The sequence below is a fragment of the Chrysemys picta genome, unplaced genomic scaffold (genome assembly GCF_011386835.1).
Source record: "Chrysemys picta bellii isolate R12L10 unplaced genomic scaffold, ASM1138683v2 scaf5, whole genome shotgun sequence".
NCBI classification, from domain to species: domain Eukaryota; kingdom Metazoa; phylum Chordata; order Testudines; family Emydidae; genus Chrysemys; species Chrysemys picta.
The window spans coordinates 117,828-145,373 of record NW_027052712.1 but is presented as its reverse complement, the minus strand read 5'-3'; the positions used below and the strand labels follow the sequence as shown (position 1 = coordinate 145,373).

The following is a 27,546-nucleotide window of genomic DNA, read 5'->3' as shown; positions in this document are numbered from 1 at the left end:
CTGTGCAATTGCAGCACTGTACAAAAACTACCCCAACGAGAGGCATACAGCTTTCTGTGCCAGGGCTACAGTGCCGCAGTGCCAGTGTAGACACCCTGGTCAATTACAGCACTGCGATTGGCCTCCAGGAGGTGTTCCACAATGCCTGTTCTCACCTCTCTAGTCATCAGTTCGCACTCTACTGCCCTGCCCTCAGGTGACCAACCATGAACCCTACCCCTTAAATTCCTTGGGAATTTTGAAAGTCCCCTTCCTGTTTGCTTGGTGACTCATGCAGTGGTCTCGGCATATATTTCCAGATGGACATGCTCCAGCCGTAGGAATCAGGATACCTACGGTCAGATTTCACGATGCATGACAGAAAGGGGCCATGACCTGGACACACTGCAGTGCAGGATCAAACTGAAGGAGCTGCAGAATGCCTACCACAAGGTGCTGCACCCATGAGCTGCTGATTCTACAAAGAGCTGGATGCGATACTCGGTGGCAACCCCACCTCTGCTGCGAAGACCACTGTGGATACTTCGGTGGCTCATGTGCCAGTCGAGAGTGGACCAAGCCAAGAGGAAGAAATCTTGGATGAGGATGTGGAGGGGAAGGAGGATCCAGAGGCAGAGGATGACTCGGAGGTCAGAAATGCATGCAGCCAGGAGCTCTTTTCGACCCCAGAGGTGGCTAGCCAGTCACAGCTGTTGGAACTTGGTGAAATGCAAATAGGAGAGGAGACCCTGGTAAGTGGCTTTCATTTTGGGAATCACTGAAGCAAGTTTTTGGGGGCAGGAGGGCTGCAGAAAGCAGGCTTGTCTCCCACTGCATGCCAAGTCTGCCTTATAGTGATAGACTCACTGAGCTCAATCTATTTAGCTTAACAAAGAGAAGTCTCCCTCACTTCACGGGAATCTGCCTCAGAGATCTCCAGGAAACTCTCATGGAGATACTGGGCAATCCACTGCCGCACGTTCTTTGGTAGAGCTGCTTTGTTTCTTGCCCCATTAAGGGTAACTTTCCTGCACCACTCTGCCATAATGGGGTGGGGTGGAGGGACCATTGCTGCACACAGGCGAGCTGCATAGGGGCCAGGGCAGATGCCGCAGACTTGGAAAAGACCCTTCCTTGATTCCCTGCTCACCCTTAGCAGCGAGATATCTTCCATAATGAAAACAGCCTGTGGAAAATATGGGGACAGTAATGATTATAAGGCCCCCCCTTACAGTGCTGGCTCTCCCCAAGAGCCACATGCCCAGTGTACAGTGGGTCCCAGAACACTGATTTCCCCTGCCCCTGTGGTTACTCACCATTTTGGGGGTCTTGTGGCTCATGTGTGCTTGCCTGGGGTCAGCCAGTTAATGATAGGTATGTGAATAGTGACTGTGTTTTAAAACACTGAATCAGTGGTCTGTGTGTTGCAAACAATACTGCTTCTGTAAAATGTTGCATTTTGGCTACACAGATATGACCTAGAGAGCCCAGCCTCCCTCTTTGTTATCGCCAGCTGAACAGCTGCACAAAATTAGAAAGCGGCCATGAGGAACTGAAGAGGACTTTCTGCGTGATGTCATGATGCACTCTGTGGCCAAAAAGCAAGAATTGAAGGAGTGGCAGGACAGTGAGAAGAGGGACCAAAAGAAGAACATGTCATGCCAGAACGAAGCCACAGAGCGGCTCTTAAGGAGCACAAGGCGCTACTAGCACTGCAAACCGTGCCCAACCTCCCCTGCAGCCGCTGTCGCAAAACTCTTTCCCATGCACCCCCCAGACACCGCCGACACACTCTTATCAACCTCCTGGCTCCAGTCTGTACCCGCTGCATTCAACTCCTCCATCATCACAGTCCAGCACTACGGACTCCCAGTACCCACTGCACAACACCTGTCCTTCTACAGTTTAGCCCTGCTAAAGTACAGTACCCGCTGCACTGTATTCCAAAGGAGAAGGTTGGATATGATACCTGGACATACACAAATCTTTAGTCATCCTGGGACCCCACCTTCTCCTGGGTCCCTCCCTTCCCCCATCCCCCTCAGTGCTGATATCTTTTTTTGTTTGTCTCTCCTCCGGTTGTTGTTTTTTAATAAAAGAATTGTTTTGGTTTGAAAGCAATCTTTATTCCATTAATTGAAAGCAAACAGAGCCCTGCAAAGCAACGGGCAATTTTCTTAAACCTTCATAGAGCATCATCTGCACCAATCACCTCCTAGCATTACAAGCACTGCACTCCCGAGTATAGCAATAAATATTAGTGGCTTTCAGCTTCAAATTGCTGCCTCAAGGCATCCCTGATCCTTATGGCCCTGCGCTACACCCCTCTAGTAGCCCTGGTCTCTGGCTGTTCAAATTCAGCCTCCAGGCTCTGAGCCTCAGTGGTCCAGTCCTGAGTGAAGCTTTCACCCTTCCCTTCACAAATATGGAGCGTACAGCACACGGCTATAAGCATAGGAATATTGTCATCGGCTAGGTCCAGCCTCCCATACAGGCAGCACCAGCGGGCCTTAAAACGGCCAAAAGCACACTCAACAGTCATTCTGCACTTGCTCAGCCTGTTGTTGAACCGCTCCTTGCTGCTGTCAAGGTGCCCCATGTACGGCTTTACAAGCCACGGCAGTAAGGGGTAGACAGGGTCTGCCAGGATCACAATGGGCATTCCGATTAATGTACTCAATGACTAGGTGATCTGGTGCCAGAATTGGAATATGTGCGCCATCTATCGCCCCTCCGCAGTTAGGGAAGCCCATTTGTGCAAAGCCATCCACAATGTCATGCACGTTGCCCAGAGTCACGGTCTTTCAGATCAGGATGTGATTAATGGCCCTGCACACTTCCGTCAACATGAATCCAGTAGTCGACTTTCCCACTCCGAACTGGTTAGCGACCAAATGGTAGCAATCTGGAGTAGCCAGCTTCTACAGTGTAATCGCCACACACTTCTACAATGACAGGGCAGCTCTCATTCTCGTGTTCTTGCACCGCAGGGCTGGGTCAGTCCCATGAATGTGGTTTTCCTCATCCAAAAGTTCGGAAGCCACTGCTTGTCATTGTGCATGGACGTGCATGGCGATGTCATCCCACCACTCCGTGTTTGTTTCCCGAGCCCAGAAGCGGTGTTCCACTGTGGTCAGCACCTCTGTGAATGCCACAAGCAATCTCGTGTCGTAGCTACTATGCGTGGCGAGATCAATGTCAAACTGCTCTTGCCTTTGTAGTTTAAGGAATAACTTACAAATTTAAGGAAAAATTACAATGCAGATGACAGAAAGATGTGTGTCCAGTCCATGCTTATGGTATTTCAGTGATTTCCAAATCAAATGCAGATTACAATTAAATAGTCCTTTCCTCCACCTTATGTCCTTCGAACAAACTTAGTTCTTAATCTCAATTGGGGCTCTTTCCATTTCAAATAATTACCGATACTATAAATAAAGGATATGCAGCTGAATTAGGACCTCAGTTGCACCTGTGCCCACTCCCAGTCTTCACATTATCCTTCCTGTGCCATCTGTGTAAACCCAAGGCCTACAATGGATTGCACAGATGAAGTTGACAAACTCAGTAAACAATTCTGTTATTAATGTAGAAGGTGGGACAGTCTGGCTTACTCTCTCTGTGTTGACTGCCCTACCAAAAATACATAATTTTTATCATGGCAGGAGCTTAGACTCTGTATACAAACAGGCATAGAACTGTTGAGTAAAAAGATGTTATTTTTACACCTTTTCACTTTTCCGAGTAGGACCACACCTAATACCCAGTGCAGTTCTCTACTCTGCCATCTGAGCTATCAACGAGCCAGGCTGCTATGCATGCCAATGCAAGCCACAGCCAAGGGAATGAAAGGTATTCTCTTTTCACTAAATGGAGCCTGTTTCACTTTTCCTTAGTTACTTCACCCAGCTAAGGACACAAGGACATGGGTAAGGCAGATTCAAAGAGGCCTGTACCTTCTCAGCAGCCCTGTAAAATTATTATTTATTTGTCTATTATCATAGGGTCTAAGAGCCCCCTAGTCATGGACCAGAACCCCATAGTGCTAGGCTCTTTTCAGGTGGGGTCTCCCAGAGTTGGAGAAGGGGTTCCAGGTCCCTGCCACATACCTCTGCAAAGACAACAACCTTACTTCCTGGGGGTGGAGGTGAGAGTTAGCTCCTGGAATAAGCACCACACTTAACAATAGTACAAAACTTTTATCTAACCCAAGAAAAGTTAGGAGAACACCCAGATAAGAATTTCTAACAGGGACTACACAGACTCTGTTGCCCTGGCACAGCAAAATACTTCTCCCTCTCCCCACCCCTCCCACCATGTTGGCTAGATACATAAGGACCCTTTACCCTGTGCAGTCACTCACACCTATGCAGCTCTGATCTGATGCTGGCATGCGGTGTGAGCTGAGGATGTTGAGTCAGTTACGTAGTCTCAGCTCCTGTCAGCTCCAAGCTGTGGGTTTATGAGTCCCCTTTAGCCAGCAGCTGGCTCTTCTCCAATCAGCTTCCTCTTTGCCCTATCCCAGCTATAAGCTGTTCCAAGAAGCCATGGTGATTTCCTTTTACAGGAAATAGAAACAAGGCTGGGAAAAGAGCTAATTAAAAGGATCCTACCTCACCTTCAAAGGCTCATGCAAAGCCACCAGCCTTTCTAAGATCAATGGTTTGCTATGCTTTGCCACGATGCTTACACATATCTTAACAATGGTTAGGCTCTTGGTGTGCTGAAGCTGTCTATCATGCTGGTCAATACTGTTTCATGGTTCACTTGTACATCCCTGTCTGTCTATTTCATTTCTGCTGTCTCTTGTTTCATACTTAGATTATAAGCTCTTTGGGGCATGCACTTTTTTTTTCCTGCTTGTACAGCATCCAGAGCTGGGGTTCCCAGGGTGGAGAAGGGAACAGCTTCCTCTCTGCCCCAGCTTATGGTTCCAGTCTCCTGCCCTGTGTTCATGGTCCCCACTTCCAGTCTTCCCTGGCCGGGTTCATTCATATGGAGATCATTGCAAAACTGAGGGCCAAGAGCAGAATGTTAAATCTGAATTTGTCATGGAGGAGCCCATCTTGTGGTCTTCACAATGAAACATTTTGAGAAAAAAACAGCAATTGGATCAGTGGCAGAGCTTATTGCAGGGTTTTAGTCTGTACCTGTGATTCTCAACACACCAAGGAAATGTCTATCCCACAATGATTATTTTTCATATTAACATCTTCTGTTTATCCTGCTAGCTCAAAATTTTCCATGTTTCTACTCTGCCCCTGGTGGTTCTAATTTTTCAAACAACCAATTCATTCGAGTCATACTGTTGCTATCTCATTCTGCTAGCAATGTGAAAAAAAAAGTATTTTATTCAGAACTTTTCATTCAATTTAACTTCATATGATATGATCCAGCCCTATTGATTTACCTTCTTTTAAATTGTTCTTAAATCCACCTCTCATTTAACGTATTCCAAACAGAGATGCACGCAGTTAGGAACACCTCGGGAATGGAGGTTGTTCATAACGCTGAACGAAACTTTATGGTTGTTCTTTCAAAAGTTTACAACTGAACATTGACTTAATACAACTTTGAAACTTTACTATGCAGAACTAAAATGCTCCTTTCCCTTTTTTCAGTAGTTTATGTTTAACACAATACAGTACTGTATTTGCTTTCTTTTTTTCCTGTCTCTGCTGCTGCCTTATTGTGTAGTTCCGGTTCCAAATGAGGCGTGCGGTTGATTGGTCAGTTTGTAACTCTGGTGTTTGTAACTCTGAGGTTCTACTGTATTATATGCAGTAATTTACCTTATACAAATTTGCTTTGGAAGGTAGAAAAGAAGAGGTTACTCACCTTGTGCAGTAATTGCAGTTCTTAGAGATGTATCCTTAAGTGTGCTCCACTTCAGGTGAACATGCGCCTCTTGAGGTGTATGCACACCTGTAGTAGCGCACCCATAGGGACAGTACTTGAAGAAGGTGTCACGTCAGCAGACAGTTAAAAGAGAAGGATTTACACCAGGGATTAGTTAGGTCCAATTTGGTTTTGTTTCTTTTTTTACTGTCAGGAAATTTAAAGGCTGATATGTCAAGTGTATTTTGGCCCAGATCTTCCCATCCAATACCTGATAATATAGTCCCAAGACCATGTTGTTGTAGATCCACCCATGGTTGCACTGGTGTGCAGGAAGCTAAGCTCCACACTGTGCAGACTCCTGGCCTCCATTTGCACAACAGATACATGAAATTTGGCTGCCGGAGAACTTCAGCATTGATAGAGAATGTTCCTTTGTCCACTTATGCCAGTCATGGGTTTGGTTTTTTTTTTTTTGCCTGAAACAAGATTCCACACAAAAAACCCCCATAAAGACAACCAGAAAGAATAGATAAATTGCATAGATAGGAGGACCAGATGTTCCGTTTTTAAAGGGACAGTCCTGTTTTTTGGAACTTTTTCTTATATATGCACCTATTACCCCCCCATCCCCTGTCCCGTTTTTTTCCACAGGTGCTATTTGGTAACCCTCACAGATACCATTAAAATATCACATGGACTACATAGAAAGATGCTAATTCAAGAAAGACATAGGGAGGAGACAGAAAACTAAATATGAGCTTTTAGTGCAAAGCTATTGTGAAAACCCAGTATTATTCTTGGATGTATTTGTAAATGATTACATGTAACGTAAGAAGTACTAGTAATACTCTATTAGCCTGGTGTGGCTCCATGTGAAATATTGTATGCAGCCTTGCCCCCAACTTTTTAGGAAGACTAAGGAAAATACAGAGGGAATCAAAAACCAAAAAAGGATAAGATACTAGGAGACTATGAGGAGAGACTGAAGGAGCTACATGTATGAAAATTAAAGTTAGACATAGAACAGTCAGCAAACAAATCTACCCCTGCTTTCTGAAATGCCAGCTACTATTTCTTAATTGAGGTTGTACCAGATATTAAACTGATACTACATTTGGTTAGTTAAGAAAGAAGGAAATTCTTATTTTAGATATATTATAGGCTAGAAAACAAAGGACTGGAAAATTATCACAGCCAAGAAATATTTCAAGGTAATAGTGTAAATGAAGGGAATTAGCCACAGTCTCAGAGGACCATAGCAGTTTGTACCATTGGCCTGGAGCTGCAAATTAAAAAATTATGAAAGGCAAAGAAAATGTTACATTAGTAAGAGTAACTTGATGGTGGGGGTTCGCAATGCACCATACCTGCAGCTCTTCAAAAATGGCTTAGACAAGACATGAGAGGCAAAGATATAGGGGCAATCTTGTAAAATACAGAGGGTGAGAGCATCAGCCTTAAAGGACTAAGTGGCCTTGTTCTTTCTGTGATTCTCTCATGTCAAAATCACTAATAAAATGACAGATGGATGTTCGTGATTGATAAAAGGAGACTATTAGTGCTTGTGAAAGGAGCTACACTGATGACAAGTACAACGTAGACAGGGGCCTCCTAAGGTTCCTGAATCCTGACCGCAAAAGAGGTTCCTGAATCCTGACCGCAAATAGGGTGACCAGACAGCAAGTGTGAAAAATCGGGACGGGGGTGGGGGGTAATAGGCACCCATGTAAGAAAAAGCCCCAAATATCGGGACTGTCCCTATAAAATCGGGACATCTGGTCACCCTAACCGCAAAAGACTGGTCTGTATAGACAAATGGCTATTTCAACCTCTACCCTCATTTACTTCCTATTTCATGTGTATTTTTTACTTCTCCATCATCATTCATTCTTTGACTTATTTGCTAAAACTAACCAGAATACATGACCACATATACAATGTTGGTAGCTTCCTTGTACCCAGCATGCATCAAAAAACAGCAGCAAATCCCCTCCAACATCTCATAAAGAGCGTGTCTTGAAATATTTTGTATAACTTGTTCATACCTTAACTACAAGGTAATGGCTGAAATATTTAAAAATGCAAATATTAATGTATGCACTTGTAAATGTAATTGGACCTTAAAATATCTAATGGTACATTAGGTAAGTACTGTAATTGAATTCGTAGACATAATACAATAATGCTTTTTGAACTGGTGCATTGTCACATAGCCTTGTACTTCAGCCTGGAAGTAGCTTTCTCCCATGGCACACTTCTGACTTCATTTTAAAGTTTAATTCTTTCCAGACAGTTGCAAAAGAATTAATTCTCTGCAGAATTTGGCAGCAGTCATGTGAATAAGCTATTATTTATGCTGCATTCCATTTTACAACATCCCATTTCAGAAGCTTGCCAACAAAAATCTTAGGAAATCAGTTTGATCAGTGATAGTTAAAAGCTATAACATTTAAAGATTTCCCTTCCTTTTTGCATGAATCCAAAATGCAGTATTTGAATAGCTTTCCTTCCTTTTCAGTATTTGACAGATTTGCTTGAAGGATCATACTTGAAAAAACTGAATGTCACCATTAGAATCAGAATGAGTTACTGAAAATACACAGTTTAATAAGAAAAACATAATACTCTCATGACATGTGTTTTTATTCTCAACTTTTTGGAGTTTTCTTCTGAATCTTATGTTTTGAATACCACATCCAGGTCACTATAGTGAACTGTGGGCTAGTATCTCAGTGGAGGGAGCAGGGGATGCAGGGCAGAAGACATTCACACCCATGGTCCACAGCCACTCCATGAAGCATACCTCTACCCACTTCCAACAATGCCAGACAAATCTTGCTCACATCAGTGAACCCATTATCAGCTGGGAGGAGGCATATGTCCCTATGAATGGCGGGTGGGCAGATTTATTCAGTAGCTGCAGATGTATATAATGAAATGGTAAGCATCTGTTCCACCACCAAAGATGGGCCCATTGTTCATTAACGTGGTTTCACACATATTGGGTGCTACAGAGTCTTGGGCTCAAACAGTAGACAATGATGTGGAAGGTCTGATGTGGAAGGTCAAGATTAAGGAGACATCCCTCTTCTATTCATATATCTATCTGCAAAGTCCATATTCTTCCTTCTGAATTTAGTTATTGAAACAAGTACTTCATTGAGCTTTAAAACTAAGTCAATATCATCAGCCTGGTGCTCAGGAGCAAAATCTATAACAAACCACTGTATGTGCTTTTGTGAGAGGGAAAACCTCTTCTGCTAACATCTCAGGGGGGTAGTGAATAAGAAAACAAATCAATTCCTGGCAGCTGTTTCCTATTTTTATAATCATAATTATAAACCAAAATTCTGGGTTCAAAGAGCCCTGGAATGTTAGGGTATTTGAAATCTCAACCCTGCTCTGGACCCAAATTTCAGAATGGCCCCTGTATTTCTGTTCAGCTGAACTGACAGCCTACATCTGAACAGCCCTAGAGGCTGGGAGGGATTTAAATATGATTTTTGTGGCTTTTAAACACCATATTCATAACAATTACTTCCCACTTCTCTTAGCTACAACTGAGTGCTAGTGAAGCTACTGATTTGCCTTTATGACCGGATGAAGTTGTGGACTATGAGTGAAAAAGATGCAAAGTGGGATCACCACAGAGCACAGGAGGATAATAATTTCAACAAAAAGACAGCAGAGAGTGATCCTGATTGTTAAATCAGGTATAACTAGCAAACTCAGTAAGAAAAGGCTCAAATGTTAGCAAAACCACCTTGCTTCCATTCTGAATTTCTCTTTTTATTTGTAAAGACTGCCATTACAATTGAAAAGGACTCAAAATGGAGTGATGTACACATCATTGGTGCTTCATGATGGACCTGATGGAATCCCTGAATGGATATTGCTTCAGCTTTGATTTTAAAAAATGGTCTAACAAGAAAATCTTTAACTCCACTATTGATCACAGGTGGCAAAAATGAAAGAAAGAGAAAAAGAAATTAAACCAAAACTACCGTTAAGTTCATAACATATACATTGTTGGCTGATGACACTGATTCCAAATGTACAATAAAGCCCACAACACTTTATTACTATGAGTATGATTATTGTGATTGTTTTTCTCATGTTGATCAACTTGCTTTTGAAGGTTGTTGTTTTTTGTTTCTTGGTTTTAAACTTGCATAATAAACATGCAATGAAATATTTCTTTTTAAAGTGTTTTTCAATCTGTTTTCATACAAAGATTTCATAAAGTTGCAGTGTTGCATCAGAGCATTACCAAAATAAGAGCAAGAGCAAAAGAGGAAGGTAAATGTGAACTTAGCTTGACGAGAATAACCTACTCTTGTCCTGAGACACGCCACAGTCTTATTAAAAAGATGTGCACAGTCAAACCCCTCCCCCCGCAACCTCACCAAAACACAAAATAAATATTAACTGGGAAGAAAGGGACGGCACAAAGAAAAGATAATATGTCATCATGCACTCATCTTCTGCATAGCTCAACCCACATATAGTAAGGCACTATTTCCCCACAACTTAGTGTCCAAAACAATCCTTTACAGTGCTCTGTGAACTATATAGTTTCTTCCAGGATGATGAAATAAATAGATTGAATGAATGTCACTACCACATTACCCCACGTGTGTTCTCAGAATCAAGGGATTCATCTGGCAGTCTCATAAAATAATTGCCTCTTCGTGTGTGTGCATGTTATGTATGGGGATTTATGTGTGGGTGTGTGGTTTTTTTCCCCCCCATGAGTTGCTGTTTTAAGTTTTCATTGTTCTTTACTCCATTGTTCTCAAAGCAAATAAACAGGGAAAAAACCCAGCACAGTCAGGTAATCAGAAACATAGCTTTGGTGCTCCAAAAAGCACACAGCTTTGGAGAGTCGAGAAATCAGTTCTTCCCTAAAGAGTTGGGAGATGGATAGATATATTTTCAGTGGCGATTCGTATTTAGTTGAGCTGGTCTTCATACTGTTTTCGGAAGCAGTCACCAGCAGGGAAAAACTCCCAGCACCGTTCTTGATACATTTTCCATACATAGGATTCCTGCAAGACACAGGAGATTTAAATAATTAATCTGATTCAGTGAGAGTACATTAGTCATCCCTCGTCTTTCAAAAAAGACTACATTCTGTTCTAAATTTTCTGATTCAATTCAAAATTGATCTGCTGTGTATGAACCTATATGTGATGGAATACACTAACAACTTAGTTTATTTTAGTCTAGGCTTTTGGGTTTCTATCTCCTGGATGAAAGTATTATAGAAACACACACATGTTAGGCTAGGGAGTAGTTTAAAGAGACTCTTGAAGAGCTCAGGAATTTTGACCTTCTTTCTGATGAAATAAAAAATGGAGACAAAGGGTACTTCTACACTACCCACCGGATTGGCGGATAGTGATCGATCTATTGGGGATCAATTTATTGCGTTTAGTGTAGACGGCATAAATCAATCCCTGATCGCTCTGCCGTTGACTTCTGTACTCCATTGCGGCGAGAGGCGGAAGCGGAGTCGACGGGGGAGCAGCGGCAGTCGACCCTGCACTGTGAGGACGCGAGGTAAGTTGACCTAAGATACGTCGACTTCAGCTACGCTATTCTTGTAGCTGATGTTACGTATCTTAGGTCAATTCCTCCCCCCCCCCCAATGTAGACCTGGCCAAAACAATTAGTTTTGCTCTTTTATGTCCAGGAGCAACTTGAAGCTCAAGTACAGTTGCCCACAATACCAAACTGTAGCTAAAGATTAGTGTTTTAATGATCCTTAAAGGAACCTCCGCTGAATTTCTACATCAGCATTTCAAACATGCCCGTGTGCAATATATAAAATAATACAATGGCTTTAATGATATCAATTTCTGGTAGAATCCATAAATGGGAAGTTTCCCCTAACTATAGGTTTTATCCCCACCTGTTTTAACAGATAGTTTACTAGTCTTGTCCTGATGTATAGCGCTTATACCAAATATATCCCTACATTCATTGAATCTGGTGTATTGCACATTTTAAGGGTGACTCTTCAGCTTTTGAATAATACAGTAAAAACAAAACGAGACAGCATTTTATTGTAGCAAATACCAGTGATTCAGTTGATTAGATAGCTCAGAGGGCTCTCTCATTCCCCACATCTAAATGAAAGCATTGAATAACTAACCAGACTGGAGTGATTATTGGTCGTCACTGTCTGGACTCAGTGTATGCAGTGGGTCAACACACACAATAAGTAAGGTCAAACAATGGAGCAAACATAAATGCAGCAGTATTTTTCCATAACAAATATTATCAATTTACAAAACAGAGGTAAACATTTTAGTCTAGTTTAACATGTCATTGTCAAAGGACAAAATAGATATTCAGAAACAGTAAAACAAGTTTATAAAATGTGCACCCAGTCAAGACTGACAGGCCGTATATAGACAGAACATGATTACAGTAGTTTAGTATATTTGTCAGATTTCAGAGAGAACAGTTTAAACAAACAGCAAAAATGTGCTGTATCCCCGTGGTGTACTGTAAGCAATCTGTGTGTGTGTAGGACCTGCAACTACCCATCACTTTACCGATCACTCTTACACAGCTCTCAGTGGGAATTCCAGCTGTCTGAGCACGTTTGGCACACTTTTTTTCTGTTGACAATTGTAGCTAAAAGGCTTGAGGAAGTGTCAAAAGGTTTGGAAGAACATTTCAAAGAACAGTGAAGGCAAGAAAAAAAAATCTTGGTAAAATAAATCTTTGGGGCATCATTTCCCAAAGGGTTTACCTTTTATCTGCACCCAAAAAAGCATGTAGCCACCTACATCTGGACTCAAAATGTGAATGTTTGTAAAGAAAGCAGATCTTTACATTCCAGTTTATACAATTCATGCACATAGATGCTCATTCAAAAAAGGAAGCCACTGGAAGATATGGCCTGTGAAGACTAACAAGCACCCTTGCCAAAAATATGGTTTAGTTCTGGTTGCCCTTGTGAAGGTGTAAAAGGAATGAGGGCAAGGAAAGTCTCTTCTCATCAAGTGCACCTGTGCAAGATGCAACCCATATCACGTTTGTGGGTTTTGAATGCAAGGAAGCATTAGTGCCAACAGTGTTTCACGTAACAGGGGTGTTGTGAGGAATAATACATGAATGATTGCTACAGTGAGGTGAGCCTTATAAGTATGTAGTGTGACAGACCCAGACCAGTGGGGTACAGGAGTCTGGTAGAGGGCAAATATACTGGTCACTGGATGAGTAGTTTTCTGTTCCCTGAGTGACCAGAGCAGGGGCTGCACTAGAGTAATCAGGAACCTGCTAGAACCAGTTAAGGTAGGCAGGCTAATTAGGACACCTGGAGCCAATTAAGAAGTTGCTAGAATCAATTAAGACAGGCTAATCAGGGCACCTGGGTTTTAAAAAAGGCGCTCATGTCAGTTTGTGGTGTGAGTGTGAGGAGCTGGGAGCAAGAGGTGCAAGGAGCTGAGAGTGAGAGGGTGTGCTGCTGGAGGACTGAGGAGCACAAGCGTTATCAGACACCAGGAGGAAGGTCCTGTGGTGAGAATAAGGAAGGTGTTTGGAGGAGGCCATGGGGAAGTAGCCCAGGGAGTTGTAGCTGTCATGCAGCTGTTACAGGAGGCATTATAGACAGCTGCAGTCCACAGGGCACTGGGCTGGAGTAGATGGCGGGCCCGGGTTCCCCTCAAACCTCCCAACTGACCTGGACTGTGGGTTCTTCCAGAGGGGAAGGCCTTTGGGCTGTTCCCCAAACCACATGGTGAATCTCTGAGGCAAGAAAATCCGCCAATAAGCTCAGGACCCACCAAGATAGAGGAGGAACTTTGTCACAGTAGCTAGATAGAAAGACAACCCAAAGAGGGCATAGGCAGGGCTCCAACTTTCAGCAATGCAGCTGTGGGTACTGTGGGAGAATCTATGATATACTTCCCAAAAAGAGAAGTAGGAGGAGGCTCTGAGTACACTCGCCTCAGAGGGCATTCTCTCTGGCCTCTGGCTATATCCCTCTGGTATGGCGTATCTGCTCACCATCCATGGCTGTGCCATCTAAAGCCCCTGCAGAGCCCACTGAAATTAACAAAAAATAAATGAGAGTCTGCAGTTCTTATCTTTGCAAGAGTGATTTGGGGGTGGTGTACAGCAGTGTACAGTGTCTTTAGGCTGCTCCTTGTGCTGGATTGTTCCCTGGGTGAGCCAGCTCTATTCTGCATGCTAGTGAAAGGGAGGGAAGGGAATGGATCCATAGTCCTGCCTCCTTGCTCTCCAGGGAGGGGAGAGAAAAAGTGAGCATAGGAACTAATAGGCTGAGCTGAGCAAGTGGTTAGAATTTCATTTGGATAAAATGTTGTGAAATTTAAGAAGCTTTAGTTTTATCTGTTCTCCTCTTAAATGAATGTCACCTGCCTGAATTTCATGTGTATCTGGGCTGTATGTCATTAATGGACACACTGTTACTCATTGTACATGAACAAATTCTCTTCCCCTTGCCAAATTTGTGAATGCTTATTCCAATCTGAAAGTTAGAATCCAGTTTGATATCCTCGTTAAGAGGTGCAAGTCTCACTATAATTGTCCTTATGTCTAATAAGCCTGCCTCTTATGGAAATCACCAGCTTTCAATATTGCTTATACAGTACAATGGGAGAAAATGGTATTTTACAGAGATAGATGGCACTGTCCTGGCTTTGAAAAGAATACAATATAAATTACAAGTAACCACGTAAGTAATAACAGTAACAAAGGAAGCGAGGGAGATAGCCAATAGGAAAAAGTCAAGTGACTTGTTATTTTAATGGGATGTACGTATTTTGTTAGTTGCAATTTTCCTTTCATGCTTATTTTGGGGAGACAAGTTTTAAGAGTACAAAATCAGGTACCAGAACAGATGCAAAGGTGCTGAAGAGGAGGTTAACAATGAAACTCTGGCCAAAATAAGTGAGTTTTAAGGAATGTTTTGAATGAGGTCACTTGTTCCACAGGGAGAGCTTCATACGATTGGTTAGAATTCTTATCTAGTTGTGCCATACTGAACATTCCTGACTTTTATCACTAACAGTTTTTAAATAATACTGGTATAAACAGTGCTCACTTACCTGTCCTGTATGCTCTGTTTCATCTTTGTTAATGAGATACATCAGAAAAAATCTACAGACAAAGACATTTTCATCAGAAACAAGCACATGGAAATATCAGAAAACCAAGGAGAAATACAGACAGATGGATGTTTGCCATTATGTTTTATAGAATAAGAATAATTCTGTTAATGGATATACAATATATGCATGACATTTAGAATTTTAGATATATATTAAACCACACACAATCTCAACACTTCTGAGGTTCACCCATCATTCATTTTTACTAGCTGACTACAATTAATAATGGATGACCCTCAAAAGAGTAAGAGATTCGAGTTTTGTTTACTATAACCATGCAGCAGTTATGATGCTTAGATGAAGCTTTCCCAACCCTTCTAATAGGAAAATTATAACTGAAATTTTCTTGTCTCAGACTAGTGAATTAGGGCTTTATTGTACACACTTACATTGGTGAATAGTCAAGGAGACTGTTTCCATGAATACACATTATTCAAGATGATTAAGGCTTTCAGAATCAGTTTATTAAACAGTTTATTAAAGAGGGTGTTTTATTATATCTTGTGGTTCAAACTAGTCAATACAGATGAAAAAACTTTGACAGCAGAATATAACCCTGTGGTTTTATTAATACTCTAGGCTTGATGCTTTGGCATATTTACACACATGCTGATGATTTCATAATCTAGCTCATTTTTATATTAAATCCATTCTAGACATGACATCTCTCTCTATAAAATATAAACGTAAAGCATGACCATTAATTTTGAGTGCCCAATTTGAGGTACCTAGGACCAGATTTTTCAGAATACTTAGCATTAGATAGCACTTTATATATTCAAATGCAGCTTCCATTGACTTTAGTTGCAGCTGTGAGAACCAAGCACTTCCGTCTCAAGTTGGGCACCCAGATAATCAAGAATACACAATTAGTAGCCACTTGTGAAAAAAATGGTTTAAATGGCTTGATTAGCACCACACAGGAACTCTGTAGCATAGACAGTGATAGGATCCAATTCTCCAGGGCAGCATTCAACTGCCTTAACTGTGCGGCTGTCCTTTTTATGCTATCTGTTCCCTACTTCATTTGCTATACACCTTCCAATTTCTGCTGCAAATAACAGTTTCTTTCACTACACAGCACTAATTCATTCCCAGAGCAGGGCTCATTCTGTGCACTGAATGAGACGGCCCATGGAATAAATACTATGCAATCATGTAATTAAAGTCTGCATCATAATACATATGCATAGTGGGGCTGAATTAAGGTTACACAGGCAACCTTTAACCTGGCATTACGTATCACAATGAGAAAAATGGAAAGGAATCTTTCTCTATACCTCTCTTGTTCACTCATACAGCATATAAAATCTATACAGTGGTCCTTCTCCCTTATTTTGTGGGACTGATTAGTTACTTGCAAGGGCTGATGGAAGTCATGAGTTATTGATGTTTGTGTGGTTCTGTACTTACAGATAATTGGCCAAGTTGTGCTCCTGCAGGGTATGTGTTTCAAAGCCATGGGGCACTGTGTCAAAGTAGTCATTGCCTATCCCACAGATAAAGCATTTGGTCTAAAAAAATCCAGAAAATATATACATTGTTGAAATGCTCTATAACAGTGCTAGCTTCTTTGGAAAAAAAAAACCAATAAGCACACAACAATTTATTTAGAAATTCTGAAACATGAAATATACTATGTGCTTAATAAAGGTTTTTGCTTTAAGGACTCAGCCTAAGCCTCAGCCAAGCACATGAACAGAAATTTAATTGCTGTCACAATCACTTCTTGCTGTTTGGTAAAAAAATCTTTGGCATCAATAACTGAATAGGAATAGATCAGGAGAAAAGAGGGCATGAATTAATCAGGGCTGAAAAGCAATTTTTCCTTTTTGTTCTCGCCAGGCTACTTAAATGAATATAAGAGTCACTGTAGTCCATAGCAATCTTTACCTCAAAGGTAGTTATGTTTACCCATTTGAAACTGAATACGCTCTCAGTTGAGATTACAGAACACAGCAGGTACCTGATACTCTTCTGAATTCTGACAGTCAGATTTAAACAAGAAAATGGGAACTCTGCAGGAACAGACTACTTTCACTTAGGATATCCAAAGAAAATACACAAGTGAGATTAACCATAACAGGGGACTGGACAAGATGACCTCTTCCAGTCCTATGATTCTATGATCTGTAACCTGGTTTCATTAATGCTGAATATTGGGAACCTCCAAGCTAAACTAAAAAAGCCTTCACCAACCACTGAGGTCAGTTTTGTTCTATTCAGCCACAGCTGACAAAGTTAAAATAAAATAAAATCCTTAGCATTAACATAAAAAGACACATAAAAATAAATTGGTAGGTGTTTTGGCTTAGTTTTGTTAGTTTATCACCTATAAGGAGCCAGATGTACCAAAGAACCAACTGAGATTGCAGGTAGTGGACAAATAGGTCTAAAATGTGTCAAGAGCAGAATATCAGTTTTGATTAACTGTGTCCTGTGTGATTCTAACTGGTAGTGCTGAAGTGCAGTCAAAGATCTCTCTCTCCACTGTACCCCTTTCACAGGCAAAAGTGGGCAACAGTGAATGCTATTCTGTAACCTGGCTGTTAGCAGAGCACTTTGATTAAAAGGAATTGTATTAAGACTGTTCTACAGAATGCTACAGAATTGTTTCTGTAGGCTTTTATGTGATATAGTAATATATTTGCTCTAAGAAGATATTTAAAAAGTCATTCAGTTAAAAAAAAGTCAGTCATGGAAAGTCATCTCGGTAGACCAGACTCTCAGTTTTATTTGTCAAGTATCAGAGGGGTAGCCGTGTTAGTCTGGATCCGTAAAAAGCAACAGAGAGTCCTGTGGCACCTTTAAGACTAACAGATGTATTGGAGCATAAGCTTTCGTGGGTGAATGCTCACTTTGTCGCATCCAACGAAGTGGGCATTCACCAACGAAAGCTTATGCTCCAATACATCTGTTAGTCTTAAAGGTGCCACAGGACTCTCTGTTGCAGTTTTATTTGTGTGACTTCAATATGGTTTCACTGAGGGGTAACTGAGGACAGAATCTTGCCCAGTATGCTGTTTGATACTGAACCCTTTGTTGTACTGCTAACTGCATACTTTCCGGTCAGTTTAAAATTACTCTCTGATGAATCATCGCATTTGGATAATGAATGGACATTCTGGCAACCAGCACTTTACTTAAATATGCTAGGGTGAAGCAACTAGGAGCTTATCATTTCTTACCTCCATGTCTTCTTTAACTTGTTCTTGTTGGTCTCTTAATTCTCCAAAAGCATCAATAATTAAACCTGGTGTTTAAATAAAAATGATACTTAACATTCAAGAGTACAATATGGCAAAATGTGCATACCCATGGAAACCAAGGTTGCGCTCTGACGGAGTAAGATCAAATGAGAAGTGGTCTCCAGAAGTAGTAGAAACCTTCATATATTTTGAAAATCACTCTTGTGTCTAAATATGTGAAACAAAGCTGACTACACAAAAAGAAAACAAGTCCCTCCAACTAGACTGGCAGAGATTTTGTAACATACTTTTTAATTGGGTGTTTTGGGACAAGTGGATTTCTGTTTTATATGTACAGCCCTAGCCTTTTCTTTTATATAGTAGGTAAAAGGTAGACACACATTTGTAGGGTAATGGAATCTTTATTTAAAAAAAAAACCCCAACCCAATAAAAGGATACTACTATATACTTAGCAGAGTTCATAGCTTTATTATATGAATACCATGGAGATGGCCAGGGGCTATGTGCATCCTGCAGCTCCTGCGCTCACTATGCTTGTCACTTAGTAATGGAATTCCATTAACAGAGCTCCGAAGAAGTAATGGGCCATTTCTTAGAGAAACAGAAAAGGAAAAAACATTCTAGGGTCAGAGACCTATATTATAAATACAAAGGGCCTGATTCTTCCCTCACTTGCACTGGTATAAATAAGACCAATGCCACTGAAGTTAATGGAGTTTACTGCTGTACAAATTGTGAAAGTGAGATGAGAATTAGGCTCAAGTTTTACAGTTAAGACCTGTCAACTTATATTCAGTTACTCACAACCAGGGAAACCAAACTGGAAAAGCAAACAGCATGAGATACACTGCTTGAGGCTATCAAAACCTGGAATTCTGTTTTTTACAAATGCCTTTTTAAAAACAAAAGTTTGCTTGAATCTTTGAGACAACACATCAGAATTGTAAACAATTTGCCACATAGCTGAGAACTCTTATCTAAGCACACCTATAAGAAGCTGGGAGGTATCCTCTCAGAGCAAAATTCATCATCTAACTACATGTTAGCTGGTACAAGGCAATCAAAGATCATTATTTATAAAAGCAATGAAACCATCAAACTCTTGACATGTGTTACTCCAAAAGGATGTATATATTGATTTGAATTTTTACAAACTATAACTGTAATAAAAGAGCATCCTCTTCAATGCTGTGGGCATCCTTGACAATTTTGCACCACCACACCTTCTCTGCTACTTTTAGCCTGAAGCAGCTAGGTTAAAATGAGCATGGGTATGCCTACACAAGCTGCAATCACACCTTGATTACATAGACACATTGTAAACAAACCAAAGCCCTTTAATTCTCCTAGAACAATTAATACCCCAGGATCAGCATAAATACAATAAAAAATAAATGACTTCCCACAGTCTCCAGAGTACCAAAGCATCACAACCAACTCCCCATCTCCTTACAGCAAAAAAAGAAAAGTGGGTCTTGCAGAGTGCTCTGAAGGCTGACAAATTCAGGTTGTTATGGACTTGAGGGAAAGCAAGTTCCAAAGATCCAGGGCCCTGTCAGCCACCTCCTCTCTGGTAACGATTGAGCTTATGCTCAGGCATCTCCACTGACTACCTAGGGATAGTTTGCCACTGGGAGAAAGGAAGTCTATGAGGTAGGTAGGTCCCAGGCCACTTCGGGCTTATAGGTCAAAACCAACCATCTTAAAATCCAGTAACCAACAGTCAGCCAGTGCAGATCACAGGATACAGGTTTACAGACTGGGTCTCAATCTACACCGCATTCTCTCTCAAATAATGAATAAGGCAATGACATCTCCAGCTGGGACAGTTTAAATGGAGTTATAAAGCTACATGTCATCAGCACACTGAAGACATTGCAACCTATGCCTCCTCACTAACCTTTCCAAAGGCCTCATGTAAACGATGAACAAAAGAGCTGACAAGATGGAAACATGTGGAATTTCCCACTGGAGAATGTCCTCAGGCAAAGAAGCAATTGTCCAACATGTATGAGCAAAGCAACCTGACACAGTGACAGATGGCACTATATTATGTAGCCTTAATTGCAACATCCCACCTCTCAGAACCCAACTATTTTGGTTGCATGGCAAATCCTTCAATTAATGCTCTCAGTATGTTCATTCTAACAGGCACACATGTTCATCTCTTTCCATCTGCTATTGCTTTTTAAAAAAGTAAGTTTAGCCTTCACAAGAGACAATGGTGAAAGAACAGTTAACTACCCATAACTTTTCTTCGAGATGTGATGCAGACATGTACTCTACTTAGGTGTGTGCACACCCAGTGCACCAGAGCCAGAGAACTTTGCTTAGCAGTACCCATAGGGGCGGCGCTCATGACTTGTCCCCTAAGCCCTTCATCTGGCCATATGAGGTGGCCTGACCCTCTCAGTTCCTTCACACCAAACGTCAGAAGTACAGACTCCAATGCAGAGGGGACAGAAGGTGGATCGTGGAATACATGTCTGTGCCACATCTTGAAAAATAACAATTAAAAGTAGGTAGCCTTTTCTTCTTCAAGCAGATGCAGCTGTGTAATTCCAGTTAGGTAATTTACAAACAGTACTTGTAGGAGGTGGGGCTCTGAGTCTCTTTAAACAAGGACTGCAGGATTGCCTTCCCAAAGTTTGCATCTGATTTGGATGCAGCAGTAATGGCACAGTGGCTTTTAAAAGTACGTACAGAAGACCAGGTGGCAGCTCTGCAAATGTCCAATATAGAAAGGTCATTGATATTGCCTGGGCTCTTGTGGAATGAGGAGACATAAGGAGGCCTAGTCTGGGTTACTTTGTATGCTGTCAGGATACAGGAATGTACCCACCTGGAGATCATCTGTGAAGAGACTGCTTGACCCTTCATTCAGTCTGCATATGAAACAAAAGAGATGAGGAACAGAAATGTTTGGTCTTATCCAGATAAAAAGCTAAACATCGCCTGACATCCAGTGTTGAGATGTTGTTCCTCTGGGGTTGAATGTGGCTTAGGGAAGAACGCTGGTAAATATATAGCTCAATTCAACTGAAACTGGGAAACCACCTTGGATAAAAACTTAGGATGCAGCATCAGGGTTACTTTGTCTCTAGAAAACTGCATGTAAGGGTGCTCTACCATCAAGCCTGCAATTCACACAACCTCCTTGCAGACGTTATCGCTACAAGCAAGGCAGTTTTCTGACACAGAAGGGAGAAAGAAGAAGTTGCCAAAGGCTTGAAAGGAGGTCTCAGAAGGGTCACTCAGACAGTATTAAGGCCGAACAAAGGAATCACGCTTTAAACGGCGGATAGAGACAAGTGATTCCTTTAAAAAATCTCACTGCCATGGGGTTTGAAAACATTGATGTCCCACGGATTTGTGGATAAAACGCTGAAATCGCTGCCAGGTGGACTCTCAATTAACTCAATGCAAGACCTAGAAGACTGAAGATGTAGCAGGTACTCCAACGTTTCCTGGATACAATCCAGCTTCAGTTGAACTCCATGGGCTAATGATCATATCAAGAACCGCTTCCAATTGGCTAAATAGGTCACTCTGGTGGAGGGCTTCTTACTAGTTAGCAAGACTTGCCTGACTGCCTCTGAATATAGTTCTTCCTCCTCGTTAACCATGTAGCATCCACTCTGTGAGATGGAGGGAGGTGAGCATTGGGTGCAAAACCTGACTGTGTGGCAGAGTCCGGAGGTGGGGAGGAAGGGATATGGGAGGCTAAACTGATGATGTGCGGAGAACAGAGGAACAATACTATCTCAGCCACAGTACAGCAATGATAAAGAGCTTGGCATGATCCAATTTCATCTTGAGAATGACCTGCAGGATGATCAGGATTGGATGCATTGGTGAGAAAAGTCTTGGTCAGCGGGGACCAAGCGAAGGGAATGCCCTGGCACACATTGCCCTGAACCACCCTTTATCATAAGGCATCTGCCAATCCTGGATTAAGTCAGACTAGTCTGTCCAAGTGATGATGATTCAGATGATAGACCAACTTCAGCCACATTTGAAGAGAATGAAAGTGCATTCTGGCAAATTGGACTACCTGTGTGTATGCAGCCAGATGACCTAATAACCTTAGGCATACATGGGCTGAGGTTGAGGGTTGAGACTGCAGTTTCAGACATAGGTGGCAAATAGTGTGGCATCAGTCAGTCAGCAGAAATGCTCTTGAACTTGTAGAGTCTACCAGGGTCCCAATGAACTCAATTCTTTGAGTTGGAACCAATGTTGACTACCCATTGTTTAAGATGAAACATAGACGATCAAGAAAATGTAGCATGAAGCGAACATGAGAGAGGATTTCTTCTATGGACCTGCTCTCAGGAACTAATAGTTCAGATATGGGAAGTTATGAATGCCCTCTTCCTGAGATATGCTGTCACTACAATCATGGATTTAGTAAAAATCCAGGGAGCGGAGGACAGACCCAAACGGAGTGTGATGAACTGACAGTGCCAGTTTGCCATGACAAACTGGAGAAACCTCCTGTGGCTCAGAAGAATTGCTACATGGAAATAAGCATTCTAAAGGTCTAGGGCAGCAAACCAGGCATTATGATTTAAGGCAGGGAAGATGTTTGCTAGAGTAACCATACAAAATCTCACATATCTGATGTATTTGTTGAGATCATAGAGGTCAAGGATAGGTCTCAACCCTCCTTTGGGCTTGGGGATCAGGAAACACCAGGAGTAGAATCCCTGTCCCCGATGCTGCAGGGGGATCTGCTCTACAGCTCCAAGCACCAGTAGAGACTGGACCTGCTTGAGGAGCAGTGTCTTCTGAGAGGTGTCCCTGAAGAAAGATGGATTGGGGTGGGGAGGAGGGATGGAGAGGAACTATATGGCATAATCCAATCTGATGGTGCTTAGGACCCAGATGTCTGTGGTATTCGAGTCCCAATATGGGGGCAGCATTGGGAATGAAGAGGAACTGAGGACTGGCACTGATGGTATCGAATGAGACACACTCCCATTTGGTACTTGGAGAGTTGCCAGTACTGAGGCTAAAGTAGTACGAAGCTCAATGAAGGCATCTGCCGCCAAGACAACGATGGTGCTGAAATACGCACCAGTGGCTAGGGGGTCTTCAGTGCCAGGCACGTGTTGGCCTCCATTAAACAATCCGAGGCCTGGGCAGCTCTGTGACACAGCCAGGAGGTGCCAAGAGCACAACAGAGGATAAGGCAGTAGAAGTGATGGCACCAGAGCGCTCATGAATCAGTGGAGAGTCTGGGACTGAGAGCAAAGGAGGTCTGATGCCACCCAGTATGCTGCCGGGATGGAAATAGCCACTGCTAGTATCAACATCATGGATACTGGACTCAACAGATGCCCCACGGCCAAAACCGGAGTTGATAGTACAGGCTCTCACTGATTTCAGTCTGATACCAGGGAGAAGTTGAATAGACTTGCTCCATTCTACGTGCCGGAGGGAGTATGGTACAGATCAGCACTCTTCTTAGGAAATGAGGAGGAGTCTCCCCAAGCCCTAGAATGATCCAAGTTCATTTTATCAGACTTCTTTCTCACTGTACCAGAGGAGAGTGAATGACCCCTCTTTCTCTTGAGGGAAATGCCACAGCCCGAACATGGAGTGGCATCACTTGTCAGATCCAAAAGTGACCACTTATCAGATGAATGGATGAAGGCCTCAGTGATGAAGCAGTCTTCACGATCTGCTCTACCAGGTGCCAATTCAGCTGCAAGTCTCTCGCCACGAGAGTCCTTTTTGTGAATGACTTGCAGATGGATCATAACTCTCTAATGTCTTCTTCACTGAGACACAATAAATAGCTTGCGTGGGGATCACTGTTGGGGATGGCCCCCTCCCACGATGGACAATGCTTGAACCCGGCTGAAGGCACATCACAGGGCAGCTAACTACTCTAACTAAAACTTATACTATCATGAAACTTAACCAAAGAAAAAGTTCTCAGAAATGGAGAACAAAAGTCTGAGGTGAAGATACTGCAAAGAGCTCCGACTCTAGCCATGGGTAATAAGAAGAAACTTACTGAAAGGGTCAGGGCAGCACCGCCCTTATATGGCCAGGGGAGGGGCTAGGGCTAGCACTGCCCATACAGATACTGCTGGGCAAACTTCTCCAGCTCTGGTGCATTGGGTGCACCCATGCCTAAGTGGAATACACAGTTGCATCTACTCAAAGAATGTAAGTGATAGGATTCTTACTGAAAATTTGACAAAAGCCAAGTATTGGATACTAAAAGCCTTGATTTTGTATTCCTTTTATGGGAGAGCCTCTCTCTTCATTGGAGAAAGATTGAAAGGCTTGTTTACTATGGGCCAAACACTCCCTTCTGCCCTCCTTTTCTGTACCTTTTGAAGAACAAATCTATTGCCTTGCTGCTGCTCCATATCTTCTCTTCTGTTGTATTAAGCTTCTATACTGCACTCATTGTGCTAGTATGAGTGCCTTGAAAGCGGGACAACTCATGGAACGGATCCAGAAAGGATAATGGCGAAAATGGATTGGAGGTCAAGCTGTACTGGAGAGAATCTCAAGAGTCACTAGTCTTTTGCACTACAGGATCCTGCCTACCTGCATGTCCTACTTCATATCTGTTGCAATGATATGTGGTACACCCATCTTGTATGTGTAGCCCTATTCTCTGAATAGAAAAACCATGATGGAGGAGCTGGTATTGCTCTTAGTAGCAATAATGTATTGTGATTAAAGCATTGTAACTTGCCACAGACTTAAAGAGAAGCATGCCCCATTGTGACTGTACCTCAAAATGACATCCTGTACCCACATATTCACCGTTATATGATTATGATATGTTTTGTCCAAAATATGCCTTGTGAAGTATCATTTGAGAAGTAATGACCCATTGAACATTACTATCCTATTGAATTGTATGTATTACCATTGTATGTGAAATTATGAAGTTTGCTATATGTTATTGAAATATATTGTGAGTCTGGGAGATGCCCACAGCTGGCTTCAAGTGGCAACAAAGGAAAAATTAACATCTCCAAGACAGATTTACATTAGGACTAGCCAGCCATGTATTAATGGCCCGTTAAAAAGAATCCACTCCCCCAGTGGACCCCTCCTGAAGCACGTAGACAATGCAGGCCCAGTGTCTCAGCAGGGTATCTAGAACACATGATCCCTGACTCCATGTTTGAGACAGTATCTTTCCATTTAGATTGATTGGGGGTTATAAATTGGAGACCATGACATCAGCCCCGGGCCTCTCTCCTCCCCCACCTACTCTGAAGGTAACAAGAACATTTGAATGAAAAGACTTTGAACTGGGGAGATTGGCTCCAGGCTGAGCAGGGAATTCAGCCTGTGAATTAAGAACTGTGAACTGCTTATAGCGTCTAATGGGGTGAGAAAAACTGCTTGATTCAAATCTTGCTTAGTCCGATAAAGTTTAGAATTTAGATTATTTTACTTTTATTTCTTATGTAATCAACTCTGGCCTCTATGCCTAACACTGATAATCACTTAAAATCTATCTTTCTGTACTTAAACTTATTTTAATATTTTTTCTTCATTATCAGTGAATTTGTCTAAAGTGTTTGGTGAATCTGCTCAGATTACAAAGGCTGGTGCATGTCCACTATCCTTTCATGAAACGGCAAACTAAGCAATGAGCTTACATTGTTCAAGAGAAGATCTTGAGCAGTGTAAGACGTTATGTTTCTAGGATGCAAGGCTGGGAAGTGTGGGGTATTTTCTGGTGTTTCCCTGTATATGGTTCATGAGTGGCTTAAAGAGTATTCATGCAATTTAGCTGGGTATGTCCCTGCATGTTGTTGACTGAGTGATTACAGCACCTGGAGGGGTTTGCTGCTTGTCACTAGCAAAGCATCATGAGAGACAGGCCAGGCTGGAGATTTAAGTGGGCACAGCGGTCCCACAATTCCAGGTTGTACCCCAGGTTGTCACACGCATCAAACTGTTTTCCCTCTGAATCCCCCTCTCCTTGCTCTGTCCTCACTCCTAGGGTTATGTGGAATTGGGGGAAACATCCTACCTAGCTATTATCACCCCTCTTTGGTGAAATTTTGGTTTTCTAGTTCCCATTAACATCATGTATGTGGAGGGATGACTGTGGCACTAATATTCCAGTGGTTTCAAATATCGCTTCCCTGTGGCCATAGAGTATGAACACATACCTTGTATGATGGCTAGCAGAATGACAATTACAAAGAAGAAGAAAGTAATGTCAAAGATGATCCGGTAGATCTCATATTCATCTCCTGCTGGATCCTCAATTTCATCACCAATGCCTCCGCCCGCCCGCACACCGACATACATATGAAACATGTAGCACTGGAAAAGCGAGAAAAGGAAAGAACACATAACCATTTAAAAAACCCATTCTCCAAGACTTTGGCTACTTATTATTACATATTTGTATGACAGTAATACCTAAAAGCCCCAACTCAGAATGGCATCCCACTGGGAGGTACTGCAGAAACAGAGAGACTGTTCCCGAATTGAAAAGCTTTCAGTCTAAATAAGCAAGGCAGAGAAAAGGCAAATTTGACATTCTTACTTATTTAGAGGAGAGGAAACAGAGGCACAGGGGGTGAAATGAAATTACCCAAGGTGGCACAGCAAGTCAATGGCAGAGCTAGGAATAGAAATGAGGTTTCCTGATTCTCAATCCAGTGCCTTATCTACTAGACCATGCTGGATCTCTTCCCCCCCGCCCCCCCCTTTTTTTGAGGGGGGTGTAATTTTACAGCAAGATTGGAAATGCTGCTGAGATTCAAGTGGCAAAATTTCATGTTTCCAATTGCAGCATAAAACAAAAAGGAAAGGGTATTACAACGATTTTATCTTACTGCTAACTGCTTGTAAGTTATATGCTCTCAAAATTTCATGTTTCCAATTGCAGCATAAAACAAAAAGGAAAGGGCATTACAACAATTTTATCTTACTGCTAACTGCTTGTAAGTTATATGCTCTTATTGTTGCTTAGCATGGCCTGGTGAAGTAAGCATGAGGTGACAGTGCAGGCACTGCTATATTCTAATTCTGGCTCTGCAACCGAATTGCTGTGTCCACCTTTGATACTGAAGAATCTGACTCTGTGTCTGCAGATATAAAGTGGAGATGATAATACCTATATCAAAAGGGTGTTACTATTTGCAAAGTTCTCTGAAATGTAAAGTGATAATTATTACTATTATTACAATTTTATTTAAAAGGCAAGAAATTATATTTCTTTATTCTTTCCCCATCTTCAGTACCTCAAAGGAAAAACAGCTCTTGAGAATCCTTCTTCAGAGGACATGTTAGAGATGCATGAGATAATTAAAGTGCACTTCCATTCTGAAGAGTGACTAGTAATAGCAATGTGGGGCTCCTTGTT

At 42.0% G+C, this 27,546-nt stretch overlaps 1 protein-coding gene across 4 annotated transcripts in view; it reads right to left on the bottom strand.

Annotated features, from left to right (window-relative positions):
* Positions 1 to 8,402: 8,402 nt before the first annotated feature.
* The window catches only part of LOC135977646 (ryanodine receptor 2-like), a 74,462-nt gene continuing 55,318 nt past the window's right edge, over positions 8,403 to 27,546 (bottom strand). For 2 of the 4 annotated variants that reach the window (XM_065578851.1, XM_065578853.1), the window contains exons 17-21: positions 26,342 to 26,498; positions 18,158 to 18,222; positions 16,383 to 16,483; positions 14,907 to 14,958; positions 8,403 to 10,868 (exon numbers count right to left, since the gene is read on the bottom strand). In XM_065578851.1, coding sequence (XP_065434923.1) covers positions 10,773 to 10,868; positions 14,907 to 14,958; positions 16,383 to 16,483; positions 18,158 to 18,222; positions 26,342 to 26,498 — 471 coding nt within the window. In that variant the 3' untranslated portion in view covers positions 8,403 to 10,772. The remainder of the gene's footprint in view (positions 10,869 to 14,906; positions 14,959 to 16,382; positions 16,484 to 18,157; positions 18,223 to 26,341; positions 26,499 to 27,546) is intronic. The other 2 variants (XR_010595087.1, XM_065578852.1) reach the window with 2 other exon arrangements.